The sequence below is a fragment of the Pelobates fuscus genome, chromosome 5 (genome assembly GCF_036172605.1).
Source record: "Pelobates fuscus isolate aPelFus1 chromosome 5, aPelFus1.pri, whole genome shotgun sequence".
In the NCBI taxonomy this organism is placed as follows: Eukaryota; Metazoa; Chordata; class Amphibia; order Anura; family Pelobatidae; genus Pelobates; species Pelobates fuscus.
Window position 1 is genome coordinate 203,352,793 of NC_086321.1, and position 20,015 is coordinate 203,372,807.

The window sequence follows — 20,015 nt, forward strand, 5'->3', positions numbered from 1 at the left end:
ATATGGAAGAAATTCTACTTGTGTTTTGGAATGGGTGTTTATCCCCTGTCTGCCTCTATTCCTCAGATTTTAAAGTTCCTTCAACTAGGGTTTGCTAAAGGTCTCCGTCCTGCTACCCTTAAAGTCCATCTCTCAGCTATTAGTTTTTTTAGTATTCGAGACTTGGCTTCAGATGCTCTTATCTCCAGGTTTTTAAAAGTAGTTTCTAGACTGCTGCCTACCATCCAGCAACTGGTTCCTCCTTGGGATATAAACATTGTCCTGTCCGCTTTGTGTGAACCTCCTTTTGAACCCTAGGATTTTGTCAATTTGAAACAGTGACTTCTGCTAAATGGCTGTGGGAACTTCAGGCTTTGGCCTCTTCTCCACCGTTCCTCGTTTTTTATTTGGATAAAGTAGTCCTGAAACTTCATCCCTCTTTTCTTGCTAAGGTGATTAATTCATCTAATATAAATCAAGAAATTGTTCTCCCCACATTTTGCCATTACCAATGAAATCCGACTGAGCGTAAATTTCATTGCCTGGATGTTATACGCTGCCTACAGTTCTACATGGAAAAATCAAATCCATTTTGTAAATCTGACAGGTTGCTCATCCTTTTCCAGGGGAAAACAAGGGTCTTATGACTTTGAAAGCTTCACGGGCAAGATGGATTAAATAATCTATTGTACTGGCATATATTTATTCCAAGTTATCTCCTCCTCTGAATTTGTGGGCTCATTCTACCAGATCTGTTGCTACTTCATGGGCTTTAAGAGCTTCCGCATCTCCTTACCCGATATGCAATGCAGCAACTTGGTCTCCTCTACATACCTTCTCCAAACATTATCTGTTAGATGTACAGGCCTCTGAGTATTCTGTTTTGGGGCGTAACGTATTACAAGCCATGGTAAAATTAGGTTTTACCCGCCCTTTAAAGATTGTTTCTTTATCCCAGTTGTTGTGCACTGCCTCTAATCTGGAGGAAAAAGTTCAAATTATACTTACCGTAAATTTATTTTTCCTTAGGATTAGATGCAGTGCACGTATTTCCCACCCTATTTATTAAAAATATTTTTGCAGTTATTTTCTGTGGTTTCTGTGGTTTGGTGTGTTCTTATACCTGTGGGAGGAGGAGACAGGGAAGAGTAAAGGGGTTTTTCTTTAGGTCACCTTCTTTTCCGATCCAGATTAGAGTAAATCCCAGTTGTTGTGCACTGCCTCTAATTCTAAGGAATTATTAATTTACGGTAAGTAAAATTTGAACTATCTGCTTAACATTGTCCTAAATTTGCGTCCTTTGGAATAACGGGAATAATGGCTTTTGAATTTCCAAAAGCAAAAAATTTTTTTTATTTCGGACAAATTGAAATCTGAAAACTAACAGGCTGGAACAAAATTAAGATAAATAAATGTTTTGCCTGTACTCATCTCTATTCCGAATACACATAAAAACATTGCCTGAGGGAGGGGGGCCTAGCTGCCAACCTGAGTGGTCGCATGCAGAGCGTGCTCAGTGCGAGAAGCTCCTGAGGTGCCTAAATCTGGACTTTTTCCTCACCAAACACAGCCATCTAGAAGCTAGCAATACTCTGCATCCACTCCTGCATCGCATTGCAGTTTTTCCTATGCACAATGAGCAGCCTGGACTCGACACGCAATTGCGGCCTACTTGTGGGTGCTGGCATGGAGGTTGTTCTACTGGAATAATAGCAAGGGTTCCCATCCTCCCCCCTTGCCGGTGGGGGTTATCTCTGCCCCAGCAATCACACCCTACTCACCAGTCCCTGGTGGCCCTGCGACTCAGCACACATTCCTGCTGGATGAATCAGCTGGAACCAAGATGGGGGCGCAAGACCACACACCATGCCACAGGGCAGATAGAATCCACTCTCACAAGGCTGGATGCAATATTTATGGAATTCTGGTGCAGCCCTAACCTAAGTGCCGTAACAAACATGCACGGACATCCATTGCACGTCTGCGCCCTAAGATGCCCAGGACCCGTTACCTTATTCCCAGACTGAGGACCTTGAGGGGTATAACCACAAAGCAAATTCCACACATTCAGAGGATGTACCAACGCTGCCACTCTGTGAACACAGCCATCCGAGATACAGGTTATGGTGCCACATGAAACCAGAGCAATGGGAACTATATGCTGGCTCTCACTAAGGCCTGGGTTCAGCGGAGGGGTTTACTAAAAGTTGATGGGACTCAGTCTTGATATGGGACTCCAGTAGCAAGCCTGAGTATCGGGTAAACCCAACAAAAGTTGCTTGACCCCTCGGGTGCACTCTATAATGTGCCATACTTAATTTGTAATAATAGTTCACTCATCTCAGGCAACAACAACACTACTGATCATAACGTAGTGTCAGCTTGAATTTTATTTTGTGGGGAGCTGGTGTTTGCTATTGAAAAGTTGGGTATAATCGTTCATGTCTAACTTCTCAATCTTACCCTTATATAACCTTGTAAATCCTTTAGTTATCTTCTTCCTGTTTCTCGTGACTCTTAAATTACCCTAAAATGAGCCCTTCGCACTCTAAAGTATTCAGTGCTGAGCTTTTCGATGTATGACCATAATCTACATTCAAACCTATCTTGTACCTGTTATATGGTTGTTCTATGTCTATGCATCGCTGCTACTGCTATATAAGTCTGTATTTACACATTGTGTCTCAATTAAAAAAGTGATTGACAAAAAATATGCATAGTTAACCTCATACTGACTATAAAGCATCACAAGCCTGACAAAACAAAAAAACAAACATTGCCAGACCCAAATATTCAATGTCAGAAACACACAGGATCACACATACACAAGTACACAATGTTAGACACACACTCTGTTAGCATCCAGAACCGAGAGATCTTTCATACACAAAGGTAGGCTCTTGTTTATCTTGGCTTTCAGGATTCATGCTTTTAATCATTTACAGCTGCCAGGGCTCTTTTTTGTTTAGATTGAAGATTCACTAGAACTGTTTTGTGTTTGGTCTGATGCCCAGTTTGGTTTGAGTAATATCCCAACAATACTGCAAATCCCTGTAGCTTTCTGACATTTCACAGAGTCAGTAGTCCATTACTTGTCACTATGTGTTCTTTTCATTAATGTGTTCTTCCAGACAGCCACTAGAGGCGCTTACTGGATTCTCACTGGGTTTAACGTGAAAAGACATTGAACGTTCTCACGTTTTGCATGAGGATGCCAAGCATCTTTAAAATCGTCAAAGAAAACCATTGATTCTATGCTAAAAAAAAAAATACTGTTATGTTTATTACATGAATTGAAATCCAGGGAAACTGCTATGAGAAATAAGCTGCAAGTCCACTTTGTTATATATGCCAAGTCTACAGTACATATTTTTGTTTGAATAGCATATTTATTTTTAAAAGGGTGTGCGCCCAGAAAAAAGCACTATCTCTACTTTACTAAAAAAATAAACAATGAGATACATTCTACATTCTTACTACAGTACATTTTTGCTCAATTAAACAGGACAGTGCAAATGTAATGAATTTAACACCAAATGTAAAAACAAAGTCTTCCTTCCAAAGTATTTTTATGTTAATGAGGCACTCCTACGATCCTGATCGTACTTCACTGAAGGCAAAGATTACAACAAGGGAAATGGCCAAATGTTGCGTCAGCTTGGTTCCTTCAGCCTCAGCTGACATTCACTATATCTGCTAAAAGCCCAAATGCAGATTAAACCTGATTATAGTTGCTTGTACTCCTCTAATAACCAATAAGGAGCTAAGATCTATTCCATCACCTTGATTCGCTCCTTGTGCTGAAAGTGAGCAGATCATTTGAAAACCTGTGTGCTGAAAGTGAGCAGGTAATTTGAATACCTGTGGGCTGTTCTGTACTTTGCTCTGACATTCAGCTTAATTATCAGTTATCCTGTTATTTATTATTCACTAAATGACCATATATGGATCCAAATAAGAATTTGCACCACAGTTGTAAATAGTAAATAAGTGATAAAAACTTTTCAATATTAAAGGAACACTATAGTGTAAAGAATACATAGCTGTATTCCTAATACCATTGTGTCCCTATGCCTCCCAGCACCCCTCTCCTGGCGATGTAACCCTGTAAAAGTGCAATAAGCAACTCTAGTGGCTCTCTGGTAGACAGCCACTAAAGGCAGTCTTAACCCTGCAATGTAAACATGTCAGTTTTTCTAAAATTGCAATGTTTACATTGCAGGGATAAGGGAATAGATATACTGCACCCAGATCACTTCAATATGTGGTCTGAGTGCCTATAATGTCCCTTTCATGCCCTTACGTTTGGATCAAAGTAAGGACTACTTAACAAATCCATTGTATAATGTGGGTACCATAGGGCATCTAACTGCAAATGGACCTATGGATCCTCAAACATTTTTCATTTATATTGTGTTTTTTGGGTCCTGAAGTTGAGAGCTTTTTTGTGGCATAGAAATGGTTTAAATTTATCTAGATTGTAAATGGTATGCTAGAGTGGCTTTGGGGACAAGAAAATTAACTCATTGTGTCATTCATTAAGTTAAGAACAGGTTTGTTTAGTCAGGTTTTAATGGACTGGTGTTAAGTCATCCATGGTTGTGATAAAATGGCTAAAATAAGATAATTTCATCTTAAAGGGTGTTTGTTCCACTTGTTAAAATCTTCTCACATATGGATTATTATTATTATTATTATTATTATTGCCATTTATATAAATTCCGTAGTGCTTTACAATATTATAGGTGGGGGGATTATGCTACAAATAGGACAATTAAAAGAAAACTTACAGGAACGATAGGTTGAAGAGGACTTTGCTCAAATTAGCTTACAGTCATAGGAGGTGGGGTGTAAAACACAATAGGACAGGGAATAGCAATCAATATAGGTGGGAGTAAAGCAGAGCTGGAAGAGAGAGTAGAGTGCTACCCTTCAGGAGAGAGCAAGAGACAGGATAAAATATGCCCTCCTCTGGTATATGTATTTTACCCCTTAAAGGATGGGGACATTTGTTTTGAATTTGAGCCATAGGTTTGTACTTGAGTAATTATAGGCGTTCTCTTTAAGTGTCCCTATACATATTACATGTAGTTTTTAAAGAGCAGAATGGGCATGCAAAGTGTACTGACAGCAAAGCTGGTTGAAGACCCTGGTCAAATGAGCTTACATGCTGTATATAAATGGAGGTAGCCTGAAGTTGGAGGTAAAACAATTTAGGAGTAGGAAAATACATTATTTTAGCTTAAATAACTTAAATTGCCTTCCCGTAGAGTCAAAAAAGCCTAAAACCTACTTATAAAGTGAAAGAGTTCTGTAATCTTTAGATAGGCTCACTGAAAATGGAAGATTAGATGACACTCTCCTTAATATGTGTAAATGTGAACATAAACACATGGAAAAATGTTGCTTGTTCATGTCTAGCCTGTGTGGCTAAGGTTGTGTTCATGTTTAAATTTCAGATATAATACACGGCCTAACTGTACATTGATTTTCAGTTAAGTCCTTTTTAGTTTTTTTCTGTTTAAGGTGAACTGAGTTAGCCTGAACACAGGCTCTGTGTTAGACAGCTCCATTGTGAAGGGTGTTATATGTATTAACATTCAATTAGGCACTGATCGCAGACCACTCCAAATTATAGACAGTTTGCATGACACTGTGTTATTCAAAGAGGTCCTCTATATGTTTGGACTAGTTTTGGTATTCTCATCATACAGTATATACTCCTGAAGACTAAATGTATGTCATTCTGCAGAACTGAATTGATTACTTTTTTATGTTATACAAAGCATAATTAATAACCTGTAAATGTAATTGTCTAATATTGATTTTTATTTGTGTGTGAAGGTTTCCATCATCAACATGTCTTGGAATTGGACAGGTATGTCTTATTTAGATTGTCATTGATAGAAGTGTGTTCTATTAGAAGATATTCTAGCACTCCTCTTTTAGAAGATCTTTCCATTTGAAATCTTATATAATAAAACAAATGTTTGGCTTACTACAGCATTCTGAACTTTGTTTTGTAACATCTATATAGTTGTATAGTTGTCACTTTTATCCTACCCCAAAACAACACATCAGAGCTATGATTATCTCACATCCCAAAATTATCTAAATTTAATCCCTACACTTCGTACATATAGTTCCCCTTTAGATTCCATTTGGTTTTTCCTCTGTAATGTTTTAACTTTTTACACTTCCTATATCACCAGACTCTTCATATCATAATGTCACGATTTACATGACTTTGTTCTTGCTATGTCATCAACCTCTTTACCCGCATACCATTTAAAACTTTATTATAAACAATGTAACATTTTGCATATTTTTATTATTTTACCTTTACAACCCCCAAAAATACATTTCTTATTCCCCCTTACCATCTTTTTTTCCCCTTCTATGATTATATCCAATTTTTGTTAAGACGCCATCATGATACAAGCCACATTATGTTAACGTTTTTGTAAAGACAAAACACTTTCTACAACAAACACCAGACAGCATTTGATTCTTATTGGATTAGCTTTTCAAATGATTACAATTGATTTGAAAACATTGTCAAATGATTTATCTACACCACTTCCCAAATACCTTAATGAGGACTTTTGTAGATAAACAATTAAAAAAACTTTTGCTAACAGATTGTGATCATATGGAAAGCATGTTCAAAATAATTAAATCAAGGCCGTTGTTTGCAGTAATAAGGTACTTGAGATAATGGTGGGCCATGATTAACTTCATTCCTGCTCCCTATTTTCTATCCCTCTCCCTTTTTTTCCTATCCCTCGCTTTCCGTACCTGTGTTTTTTTTTTTTTTTTCTCAATAAAGAGACAATTGTTGGGAATTTTAAATGAATTCCACATTTTAGGCCAAAATAGCCAAACCAAAAACATTTTTCTGATTCAGCCATTTTGTTCTATACTATTGAAATTTCACTTTTAATTCCTAGTAATTCACGTTTATTAACTAACCCTGATTATCTTAGTGTATGGTTGGCTGTTTATAGCTGGCTTTGAGGTTTATGATGACATTGATTATAACCAGTCATCCCAACATCAGAATTAAACACGTATATACTCATTTTTTTCCTTTCTAAATGTGAGCATTAACATAATTAATGTTCAAAAATAGAATTTCCGAGGTTATAGGTTGTTTTCTAGAAGCAATTGTGACAAGGGAAAAATAGGTATTTTCCTGCCTTTGTTGTTTCTTCTTAATGCTTCTGAAATTAAAATAATGTTACACCAATTGCATACATTACTGAGCTTTTTCACCTGTTCTTTGCGTCATTTGCTTTATACATTGTTTCATACACGTTTTTTTTCCCACAATAGTTCTCTAATTTTGCATTCCTCCCTAAAAATTGTGTGTTGTTTTTTTTCTAGATGGGGATTACGATCTTAGTATTGTACATAGGGAAACTATACAGTATCATTACTTTTCCTGATTTTGACAGGCAGATTCCAAAAAAGGTATGTCATGGTTTGTTTGTTTGTTTTACAATTTGTGTTGTCATTGCATTACAGTGAATACGATTGCTTGTTTTTATTAAAAACAACCATATTGTCAAATAGTAGATCTACTTACCTGTACTAGTGCAATTAGAGCGTGTCTGTAAAACGAAAAATGGCAGGTATGTGTTTTGCAGCATTGGGTCTGAACCATAACATTTAGTTTGACCTAACTGTCCTTTATTAAAATTCCTGATACCTCTTGGATATTATTTAGTTTGTTGTACAGTTTATATATAAATTCTCCAAATTATTTTTACAAATAATTCATCTTATTTTAAGTACCACTTTTCTCTCCTTTTTTTCCAATCTGCTTAAAAGAAAAGAAAATAAGATGCCAATTCCCTGGTTTGAATCTTGTCAAAAGTATAAAAAGAAATAAAATTCAAATATTATCTACCGTATATACTCGAGTATAAGCCGACCCGAATATAAGCCGAGGCCCCTAATTTTACCCAAAAAAACTGGGAAAACTTATTGACTCGAGTATAAGACTAGGGTGGGAAATGCAGCAGCTACTGGTAAATTTCTAAATAAAATTAGATCCTAAAAAAATTATATTAATTGAATATTTATTTCCAGTGTGTGTATATAATGAATGCAGTGTGTGTGTATGAATGCAGTGTGTGTGTATGAATGCAGTGTGTGTATATGAGTGCAGCGTGTGTGTATGAGTGCAGCGTGTGTATGAATGCAGTGTGTGTGTATGAGTGCAGTGTGTGTGTGTATGAATGCAGTGTGTGTATGAGTGCAGTGTGTGTATGAGTGCAGTGTGTGTATATGAGTGCAGCGTGTGTATATGAGTGCAGCGTGTGTATGAGTGCAGCGTGTGTATGAGTGCAGTGTGTGTATGAGTGCAGTGTGTGTGTATGAGTGCAGTGTGTGTGTATGAGTGCAGTGTGTGTGTATGAATGCAGTGTGTGTGTATGAGTGCAGTGTGTGTATGAATGCAGTGTGTATGAATGCAGTGTGTATGAATGCAGTGTGTGTATGAATGCAGTGTGTGTATGAATGCAGTGTGTGTATGAGTGCAGTGTGTATGAATGCAGTGTGTGTATGAGTGCAGTGTGTATGAGTGCAGTGTGTATGAATGCAGTGTGTGTGTGTGTGTATGAATGCAGTGTGTGTGTGTGTATGAGTGCAGTGTGTGTATGAGTGCAGTGTGTGTAGGAGTGCAGTGTGTGCATGAATGCAGTGTGTGTGTGTGTGTATGAGTGCAGTGTGTATGAGTGCAGTGTGTGTGTGTATGTGTGTGTGTGTGTGTGTATGTGTGTGTTGCAGAGCCTTGGGGGGTGGGCAATTTTATTATTTTTTTTTACATTATTTTAATATTTTTTTTCATTATTTTTTTTATTTACTTATTATTTTTTTTTAATTATTTTCATATTTTTTTATTATTATTTATTATTTGTAATGTTATTTTTTTTTTTTTATTATTATTTTATTATTAATTTATATTTGTTTCGTTCCCCCTCCCTGCTTGCTAGCTGGCCAGGGAGGGGGGATCCTTCCCTGGTGGTCCAGTGGGGTTGGTAGTTCAGTGGGGGGGGGGGCTGTGGGGGCTGCAGAGATGTTACTTACCTTTCCTGCAGCTCCTGTCAGCTCTCTCCTCCTCCGCGCCGTCCGGTCAGCTCCCTCTGTCAGCTCACACTGTAAGTCTCGCGAGAGCCGCGGCTCTTGCGAGATTTACACTGGGAGCTGACCGAGGTGCTGAACGGACGGCGCGGAGGAGGAGAGAGCTGACAGGAGCTGCAGGAGAGGTAAGTAACATCTCTGCAGCCCCCAGTCTGTATTATGGCAATGAAAATTGCCATAATACAGACTATTGACTCGAGTATAAGCCGAGTAGGGTTTTTTCAGCAGAAAAAAATGTGCTGAAAAACTCGGCTTATACTCGAGTATATACGGTATTTTGTTTCTTTATTATAATATTGGCCATGCATAATGATTTTGTACAAGATTAATGCTAAAAAAAATGTGTGTTGAGTGTATAAATTGCAGTGGAAAAAAAAGTTTTTTCTTCACTGCAATCAAAGTGGGAAGCTGGATAATATACACAGGGTTATTCACTAAAGTGAGAATTAAAAGTGAATTCAAAGTGAATTGTAATTGAAGTAGTCAAACTGAAAGCATAACTGAAATTTTACCAGTTCAGCTATTTTGTCCTTAAATCTAAAATTCACTTTAAATCCACAATGAATTCTCACTTCAGTGATATACTCTGATAGTGTATAACAGGAATTCACCTTTATTTTTAGAGGGTGGCAATATTCCATTGGACACAAAAAAATGAAATAATAGAAAACACAAAATAGTGCAATATAACTTTATAAATGTGCGATGAAAATCTAAGGTTTCCTGCACTCAGACATGTCAGAGCCTACATGTAATTGGTTCCGATTTTGATTCCGATTTTGATTCCGATTTTTTTGACACTAATGTATTTCCTTGAGTGCTTTCAACAATAAATAGAAGAAAAACAATAATGGTGCAATATCTAAAATTCAATATGGCAGATATGTATACAATAGATGTACTAAATACACTACTCTAGCACTCCACTTTGATTGCCGTTAAGAAAAATTCACTGCAATTCATACACTTTTTGCACATAATTTAAGTCACTTCTGATCACTCAATTAACTTACGTTATGCACCTGTATTCACGGATTTCTTTTGATATAATGCTAAAAGGCTGCTTGCTTTGCTAGATGGTGTAACAAAGCAGAAAAACAAACAAAAAAACATGATATCAACAGCAAATTTCTATATGGCATTGCTATGTTACAGATTTTAAAAAGGTATATTTTTAAGGAATGGAGTACACCTAGTAGGGCCAGGCATAATACAGTACAAGACAAAAAATGCCAGTGATATTAACATTTTTAGTGCATAGCAGAGAGCCGTGCAATTTGCTGTTCTCTTCTAGGGTGCTAGAATAGAAGTAAAACATGAACGTTATTTAAGAAAATTGATCCCATTACTAACCAGGGAGACCTGGCAAAAGACCTCCCCACTTACTCTACCCAGTATGTGGTGAGGGATGAATTGGATATATATGGTGATAGGTGAGGTGAAGCATATTATAACAATTGTCGTAGGTGGCTCCTGAGCCTGTTACCCCAATATTGTTGTTCAAAGAATGCCCAGTCCTCTGGTCCTAATAGGTACAGGGCCACATGGTCAGGGTTGGAGGCCACCACCGCTGGCACTTATCAGCCTACAGATAGTGACATTTTAAAATTATTCTTCATGGAATTCCCAGAGGAATTACATAAAAAAGCTCATTAGAAAGCTAATTGTAGCTTATGCTGGACGAGCTTCAGAGTTCTGACACACAGCTTTACTTTTTAAAACCCAGCCCAGTTTCCATTTCTTTTTTTCTCAATTTCTATCAGATTCCTTAATCCTGTGATGATTAATGGGTAAATGCATTAAGTGACAACATTAGCAATACTTAAAAGGAATCTGTCACCTTGCAAAGACTCCCAATATCACTGCTTGAGTTTCAGGAGCCTGAGGGTGCAGCAGGTAAAGTATCATTACCTGGTACTGTCCCCCTTTGGCACCCTATCTTCGATCTTCAGTCCCTGGCATTTCATTCGCCAGTAGGCCATGTCAGTGCTACACTCTCAAACATGTGCGAAAGTGCAACACTAATATCAATGACGAATTTCATGAGACCCTGGAGCCATAATTTTAATGATCTTGGAGTAAGTGAGACAGAAGTTCATTCCCTAATCCGTCACTAGAGATCACTGTGAGAAGTGACAAAACCTGACTGTGATAGCTATGCCTTTTGTCAAGTTTTATCAAAGTTGGCATTTACCATAAGAGAGAGAAAAGCTTATGTGTGTGGAGTGTTCCTTTAAGTGGTGTTGGTGATGTAGTGTTTCTATAATATTGATTATTTCTCAGAAACGTTATATTGTTTATTATAGAATTAATCTGCAATGTATGTTTATAAAAGCTCATTTTAAGTCTTACTAATTGTCACTTTGTTTTCTTTATATTGTAGTTATTTCCCCTACCTCTAATCTACATTGGTAATCATTTGACAGGGTTATCAAGTACACAGAAACTAAGGTAAAAATATAGGATAACTTGACTCTTAAAAAAAAAAAAAAATAACATTTGGGTTATACATAGTTTTAGGGCTGTGCCATAAAGTATATTTTCCCCTTTCCCCTTTTCAGTCATTAGCTATATCAGGGTTTTTATATAGTTCATACAAATCTATATCATTGCTAACTATTCTTTGAAATTGCACTATGCTGTACATATAGCATTGTTGCACTTTGACTAAATCAGCATGCATTATCTGCATACTGTGGTAACAAATTTGTATAGACTGGCATTTCTTTCTAGATTTAAATTTATACCCCTATGCGCTAATGGTAATGTGGAGGCAAATGCTACAAGTGTGCTGCCTGCAAGGAATGAGGGCATGTTTTTATCCAGATGCTAAGTGTGCCGTCCTGTTGTACCCAGTTTTAGGCTGCACAGTAGGCATTGTGGGATAACGATTTTAGCTTAATGGGAGTGGATTGTGGCAGTAGGTGAGTCTACAGAGGTGATCATGATCATCCTTATCCCTTACCATCTACTCTTACTTCCATCCTTTCCCTATGTCATCATCTACCACTTCCCTGCTGTGATCATTCCTTGCTGCAACAGGCTACTGACAGTCATCGGGTTTTGTCAGTGCCATAGTTTTTGCCGCCACCCTACTTGCTGCTCTATCATCAGTACAGTTTAATGGTAATGCAGGGACTGAATAAACTGAAAAAAGAAATAAAGAATTTACTGTACAGGGGATCTTAGGGCTGGCAAAAACGAAAGTTGGACAACCGTGGTGAATGCAGGGACTGCACTGAATGAGGAATAGTTGACCCCGCCTTGAAAGATTTGTTAGAATGTTCTACCTGCATGAGAATCTAATTGTCTACTGTATTATCATAGGACCCAAATGTAACAGTTTGCACAGTACTGGTTTGTAATATGAATTTGTAAAATTGTAATCATTGTTATCTCTGACTAAATTGTGTGGTCTTATTTCCTTTCAGCTTGCCCATGTTTACAGTCCTCCGTAAATTTTCAATTCCATTAACGCTCATTCTTGAAATTATTATCCTTAGGTAAATATAAATGTGTTTTCTTCTTTTTTGTATTGATTGTAAGGAAATATAGTCACAGAATTGGTGGAACAAGGCTTCTCTGGGCGTCTTGCATTAAATTTGTATTTAAACTTTTACTGGACATGAACAATTTCCAGGCACCCTGTGGCAGAATTTAATACTCAGACAACACAAAACAGTGTTAAGGGTCTAGACACCCCATAATACAGTTTAAGATTAAATCACCCCATGGCAGGACTTGAGATTGAACACATATGACGCTGCTCAAGATTCTGTCACATCAAGACAGCTCTCAGGATTCACATATTCCATGAAAGGACTGAGGATCCAGGCATCCCATTGTAAGCTTCAGAACATAGGAACCACATTAAAGCACACATGATACATACCCAATAATGAGATTCACTCACCTCGTGAAAGCACTTAGGATTTACAGAAAAAAAATCTCTTTAGCTTAAAAGATCCTCTAGTGAGCCACAATGTTGCATTTGCTTAAACAAATCTTGATTGGATTGTATCTAATTTTGTGGCTTGTCTTGTTCTTGCTATGCTCCCTTGTCTTGCGCTTGCTATGCTCCCATGACAGAGCCAGTGATTCAGTCATACATACTGCTGTTTAGTGACTATCTATTATTTATGTTATATTAGTTTCTCTTCAACAAGTGGGTTGCTAAAGTACATTAAAGACCTAGAAAAGATTGTAGAAAAAGACATGAGAAACCTAGAATTTTGGGCAATTATAATTAAGAGACAGTAGACAAAATCGGAATGTGGGCATTTCCAAGAAATCTATAGTTACAATGGAATAGAAAATATTACTACAAGGATTTTTAGATATTGATGGCCAAATGATAAAAAATGGCAGTGCAAATTTAAAAAAGTATATTTTTATGGATGTGATTTGAATAGGCTGGGGTGCTAAACCCAGATAAAAGATGTTTATATAGTTACATAGGTAATCTGGGTTGATATAAGACCATCTAGCTCAACCTTTAAAACCTATTCCTAAAATAAATGGTAGCAATTTACAGTTATGCCACAAAAAGGGAAAAATACCCTTCTTGACTCCATAATGGCTGTTGGATTTCACCTTGGATCAATAACCTGTTTACATACATATTAATTATATCCTTAAATATTCTTCTGATTTTGCAAAAAAAAAAAAAAAAAACATTCAGGCATTTTATAAAAATATCTGCAGAATCTGACAAGAAAACCTCTTTAGGTAGAGAATTCTACATTGATATTGTTCTTACTGTAAAGAACCCTTTCTTCCATTCTCAATTGGTGACAACTTGTCTGTTGTATATTACTATTGACCCTGAATATATTTGTATAGTTCTATCATATCTCTCTGATGTATTTTTTTTCTTAAGAAAACAAATGAAGTTGTTTTAGCCTTTCTTTATTGGAAATGTTTTCCGTCCCTCTCATCAAATTTGTAGTTTGCATTTGCACTTTTTCTAGTTCAAAAATATCCTTCTATAAAACTGATGCCTAAAATTGCACCCCATATTCAAGGTGTACTTACCATTGATTCATAAACATGTTCTACTACTACATTCTCTAAAAGTGTTATATTTAAATTCTAAAATGTGCTTTTCCTTAATTTAGCAATGTGAAAGCAGTAAATACAGACACAACTATATATATAGCCATTGCTATTCTCAGTATTAAATGTAGGTCAGTACAGATAATTTGCACACTCACTGTGCTCAAAATTCATTGCAAAAAAGTTTCCTTGGATATTGGGTCCGGTTATGTGGCTCCGATCAGTTTCCCTTTGTAATTGGGTGATTTGCAGAGATTGTGAATGAGCACAATGACACTCCAATGCTTCATCTGCAATAATTAATTCAAAATTTGATATTATAGAATATTAATTTTAAATTGTGATGTAACTTGGGAGAATTTTCAAAGCATTCTTACATTTGTGCACCAATTCTAAAAAGTGGAGTGGAATGGAATGTATCATTGGTTTTCATGATGATTGTCCTACTTTTAGCACTTTAGACCACTTTTTAGAACACAGCACTTTGATTAGTCTCCTGTACAGTATCTAAAGGGATTGATGCCAATGCCAGAACAAATATTGCTAGTGATAAATAATACTTTTTCCAATTTTATTTGTTCATTATTTTTTTTGTACATTTGCATATAGATTATAGAATACAATATGGAAACTATATAGGAATAGTTATCCAATATTAAATATGTGATTTCTACTCCATGTTTACACTGCACGAGTTGTTTTCATTACGTAATATGTCATTCTTGCTTTTATATTTTGTCATCAACTGTTAATTTTAATAATTTCCTTTCCTTCCCTAGGAAACGGTATACATTTTCAGTTGTGCTGAGTGTTGTTTTGATGGTTCTTGGGGCTTTAATAGCAGCTAGGTATGTCACATGAAATGTTTTCCTTTGATATACTTTACATTTTTTCATATATGTTTATGTCCTTTACTTATTTTTTTCCCTTGCTTTGATCTTTCTTTGTAAGGGATCGCAAAAATTATTTACCTTTCTGTTCTATAGATTTCTTTTGAAACTACCTCACAACATTGGATCAATTCTCCTTTTCTTTAATCACAATATGGCTCTTTGGGTCAAAAAATATCTTGTTTCAAATTCTTCTTAATCTATTTAGAAATTCCAATATGGTGATCTGGCAGTGTGCCTGATTCACCTCTACACAACTTAATTTCAGTTGATTTGCAATGTGTCTGATATGAAACTGTAACCCTCTGGTGTGATCATGAAACTTTCTCTGGCCACATTTAATACTTTTCTGGTGCCCCATAGAAACCTTCCTTCTTTCACTGTCTAATTGTCAAAATGTTCATGTGATATTATTGATTTTTTTTTTCAGTTTTGATCTTTCATTTAACTTGGAAGGATACATCATAGTGTTGTTGAATGACTTATTCACAGCTTTATATGGAGTTTATACAAAGGAGAAAATTGATCCAAAGGTATTATCAGGTTTATAATACTAAATGCAGATAGCTTCTCTTCAGGAAAATGTTTACAATGCTGCCATCTAGTGGAAGGCATTTGTAAAAGGTTCCTTTGATTTTGGTCTTGTTCACTGCATTCTAATTTTATTAGGTACGTAATCAACATGAGAAATAGCTGTGCTTATTTGCACACTTGGTGCACATGCAAACATTAAACATGTTTTTCTAAAACACCAACAAGAAGAGTAATATACACATACATTCTTGAACTGAGCAATATGCTCTGGAAATTTCATTAGAAAATTATGAAGCAAAGAAAATATCGCAGTTAGAGGTTTTGATACCTGTTTGGTTGTGGTATTCTTTATATAATTAATCAAAAATATTCACCTTACTGGCAATTGATTTTTTTGTGTGTAATTTTTACATTATATGTAGAATAAATAAAGCTGTATTTGGTTGTAAAATGTCATGATTCGTTTCCTTCTGGGGGAAAACAAGGGGACAAAATTGCATAGAGTTTGCAGTTTTATAAAAAAAAGAAAATATTTAGTGTCTCCTAAAATAAGGAATATTTAGACTTTAAACATCAATGTGCCAGCAAACTTAAGTACCCATGATCCCTTGCCAAGCCAATGTTTTTTTGGATAGGGTTTTTGTGGGAGTAGTAAGCTAAGAGTTTGATATCTGTTTGTTTTTTTTTTTTAAATACTTCTTTCCACACCATTTTTATATGAAAATGTATAGTACGCTATTGTTATACAATAAATATAAAATCCTATTGATCTAATCAGTGATGTATTTAATTACCTCCTTCAATATCATTCTTTTAGGAACTGGGTAAATATGGAGTTCTTTTTTACAACGCAAGTTTTATGATTCTTCCCACCTTGCTTTTTACTTTATGGACTGGAGAATTTTGGCAGGTAAATTAATAGTTTATTTGTATTGTTAATTATTAATATGTATTATTTTAACATGAAGTAAGAAAGTGACTAAATTTGTGTATGTGTTTCTGAAAATGATCTATGAATTGGAATCCTTTTGTTTTTTTATCTTTATTTTATTTGTGATATGTATCATAAATAAAATACATAATTTAAAAAAAATTATATTTTTCTTAAGGCAATCACAGAACTCTTCAAAAAGTGTGGATTATTGGGAATTCAGAGTGAATTTCAAATGTTAGCCTACAATAGTAAAATTGGAAAATATCTCAAATTCAAATATTTTCAGTTTAGTTATGCTGGCCTAAAATTTGAAATAAACTTTAAATTTTTAACACTAAACCACACTTTAGTGAAGATCCTGACTGTCACATAGCTCCTCTCTGTTGAATAATGTTATCATACTTGGCTTTTCAAGCAGAGGTGCCCATAGAAAATATTTAGGGGGGTTGAGGGGGAGAGAATACAAAGCCATAATGTGCATAGGCACAGTCACTCTTAGGCTACATTTAAAGCAAAGCAAATGCAAATTCCACAGGGATAGGGCATATCCTCCCTTTGCCCTAAGCCCTTCTTCTATTTTTGTCTTCAGAGTCTGTTTTTTTTTTCTTTGATACTTGTAAAGTATTTTTTATGTCAATACATTAAGACTAGAATATATGGACAAACGTATTGGAGCACTATATGGACCATTACTCCAACATGGACTTTTATTAGATCACATTCTAAATACATAGACATTAATATGCAGTTGGTCCCCCCTTTGCAGTTATAACAGTTTCCAGACTTCTGGGAAGGCTTTCCACAAAATTTTGAAGTGTTTCTGTGGGAATTTTTGGCCATTCATCCACTAGAGCATTTGTGAGGTCAGGCACTGCTGTTGAATGAGAAGGCCTGGATGGCATTCTTCATTCCAGCTCATTGCAAAGGTGTTTGGTGGGGTGAAGGTCAGGACTCCATGCATGCCACTCAAGTTCTTCCACCCCAAACCTATCCAACCATGTCTTTATGGACCTTGTTTTGTGCACTGGGACACAGGTAGTCTGGAATAGAAGAATAGAAGATTTCCCTTTACTGGAAGTACAGAACCTAGCCGTGAAAAACAGGCCCATACTATTGTCCCTCCTCTATGCAACTTTATAGTTGGCACAGTGAAGTCAGGCGGGTAACCTTCTCCTTGCATCCGTCAAAACCAGACTCACCCATCAGACTGCCAAACAGAGAGGTGTGCTTTATCACTCCAGAGAACACTTTTCCACTGCTCCAGAGTTCAGTGGCGGTGTGCTTTACACCTCTCGATGTGACACCTGGCATTATACTTGGTGATGTGAGGATTGCATGCAGCTGCTTGTCCATTCCAAGAAGCTCCTGCTGTACAGTTTTTGTTCTGATATTAATGCCAGTGGAAGTTTGGAACTTGTCTATGGAATCAGCAGACCATTTGCAACTTTTATGCATCATGCTCCTCATGACATGGGCTTCATGACATGGGCTTCATGGCAGAGTTGCTGCAGTTATTAAATGCTTACATCAAGCATGTCAAACTCAAAGGCTAGCATGGGCCAAAATAAACAAGGTTTAAGTTAATGTAAGCCGCAAAAAAACCCCAAAACTTAAATTTTCAAAGAAACGTATGTTTATTTTGAAAAGTAGAGTATAAAAAAAAAACAGCATCTCCCTCTCCTAAACCCCAGCACCCTCCTCTACGAAACCCCGCCCCCTCTACTAAATTCCAACCCCCCCCCACTATACTAAATCCCAGTCCCCCCCTCTACTAAACCCCGGCCCCTGTTTAAAAAAAATCAATATTAGCCAACAAGCACTCCACTCACATTGCTGCTGCCTGTATGCAACTCCGGAGTCCTGCCTCTGGTATAGCCCCAATGGCGCCATCTGCACCCTGTGTCAAAGTGGATCTTCCCGCTACTCCTTGAAACCCTGTGAAGTTGGAGAAAGTTGACATCACTTCTAAAGGTGACATGGTGTTGCGTGCCTCTGTGCACCTCCAGGTCCTCCCCTGTCCAGCCGCGGTCATCGCAACACTGACCAACACACACTCACTGACAGACACATGCACTGACAGACACACACTCACTGACAGACAACACACATTCACACTGACAGACACATATTTACACATTCTTGCACTAATTCACAAAGCATTTTATTTATTGCTCCCTACCTTTGGGAGCTGGTATGGGGCCTTTCCCTGGTGTCTTCCTTCCTGCTCCTCACTGCTCCCTCTTGCATGCAATTTAGTGATGCCGGGCCGGTTTGACATCATATTCCGGCACCAAGCAGGCACACACGAGGGAGCAGTGAGGAGCAGGAAGAACAGGCTGAGCTCTCTCGCTGCCGCCAGTGTCCTCTCCTCCCAGCTGGGTAAATTTTAGCAGAGTAGACATCTGCAATGTGTTGAGAGCAGGTGCCTAGTCTGCCTTAACATGTCAAGCCCGCAGCTCGCTGGGCTGCAAAGATATTTATTGAAGGCCGCATGTGGCTCCCGGTCAACGAGTTTGACATGCTTGGCTTACACTTTCGAATTATACTGCGCACAGTTGACCATGGAATAAATGCCATGGGTGAAATTTCACGAGCTGACTTACTGCAAAGGTGGCATCCTTTGCAATAAGACCAGTTTTTTTCTTAAATGTTTGTAAATACAGAATGCATGGCTAGGTGCTTGATTTTATACACCTGTGGCAATGGGTCTGATTAAAACACCTGAATTCAATAATTAGGAGGTGTGTCCCAATACTTTTGTCCATATAGTGTTTGAAAGTACTGCTGGTTATTCCAGGGATTTCCAGGACACCACTGTAGAACAGAATACTTATAAAAAATACAGGCAACAGAACACAAAGTATCAGAACCACAAGCTCATATATGTTATAAGCATTCTAAGTAACGTAGGACAATGGACCTCTAAGATAAGCACAGTGGTGTATCCTGGTTTTGTGCTGCCCTAGGCAGGACAAAACTCAGGCACCCCCCTCTCCCCCGCCACCCCCACCCCTTCCCCCCGCCCCACCTTCTAAATACACACACACACACATTCACTGACAGATACGCATACATTAGCTAACAGACACACACACACTCACTCACTAACAGACACACACTCACTAATAGACACACACACACTCACTAACACTCACACTCACTAACAGACATACACACAGACACACACACACTCACACACTAACAGACTGACACACACACTAACAGACACACTCACTAACAGACACACTCACACTCACTAACAGACACACACACACACACACTCACACACTAACAGACTGACACACACACACACTAACATACATACATATACACACACACAGACACACACACACACAGACACACACTCACTAACAGACACACAAACACACACTAACAGACTGACACTCACTAACAGACAGACATACACACACACACACTAAGACTGACACACACACACTAACAGACACACTCACACT

The 20,015-nt window shown here is 37.3% G+C and overlaps 1 protein-coding gene across 1 annotated transcript in view; it reads left to right on the forward strand.

Annotated features, from left to right (window-relative positions):
• Window positions 1-20,015, forward strand: part of LOC134611270 (nucleotide sugar transporter SLC35D2-like) — a 53,224-nt gene that overhangs the window by 12,957 nt on the left and 20,252 nt on the right. Inside the window, exons 2-8 of the mRNA XM_063454961.1 lie at window positions 5,824-5,857; window positions 7,366-7,452; window positions 11,510-11,577; window positions 12,558-12,629; window positions 14,961-15,029; window positions 15,502-15,604; window positions 16,423-16,515. Coding sequence (XP_063311031.1) covers window positions 5,824-5,857; window positions 7,366-7,452; window positions 11,510-11,577; window positions 12,558-12,629; window positions 14,961-15,029; window positions 15,502-15,604; window positions 16,423-16,515 — 526 coding nt within the window. The remainder of the gene's footprint in view (window positions 1-5,823; window positions 5,858-7,365; window positions 7,453-11,509; window positions 11,578-12,557; window positions 12,630-14,960; window positions 15,030-15,501; window positions 15,605-16,422; window positions 16,516-20,015) is intronic.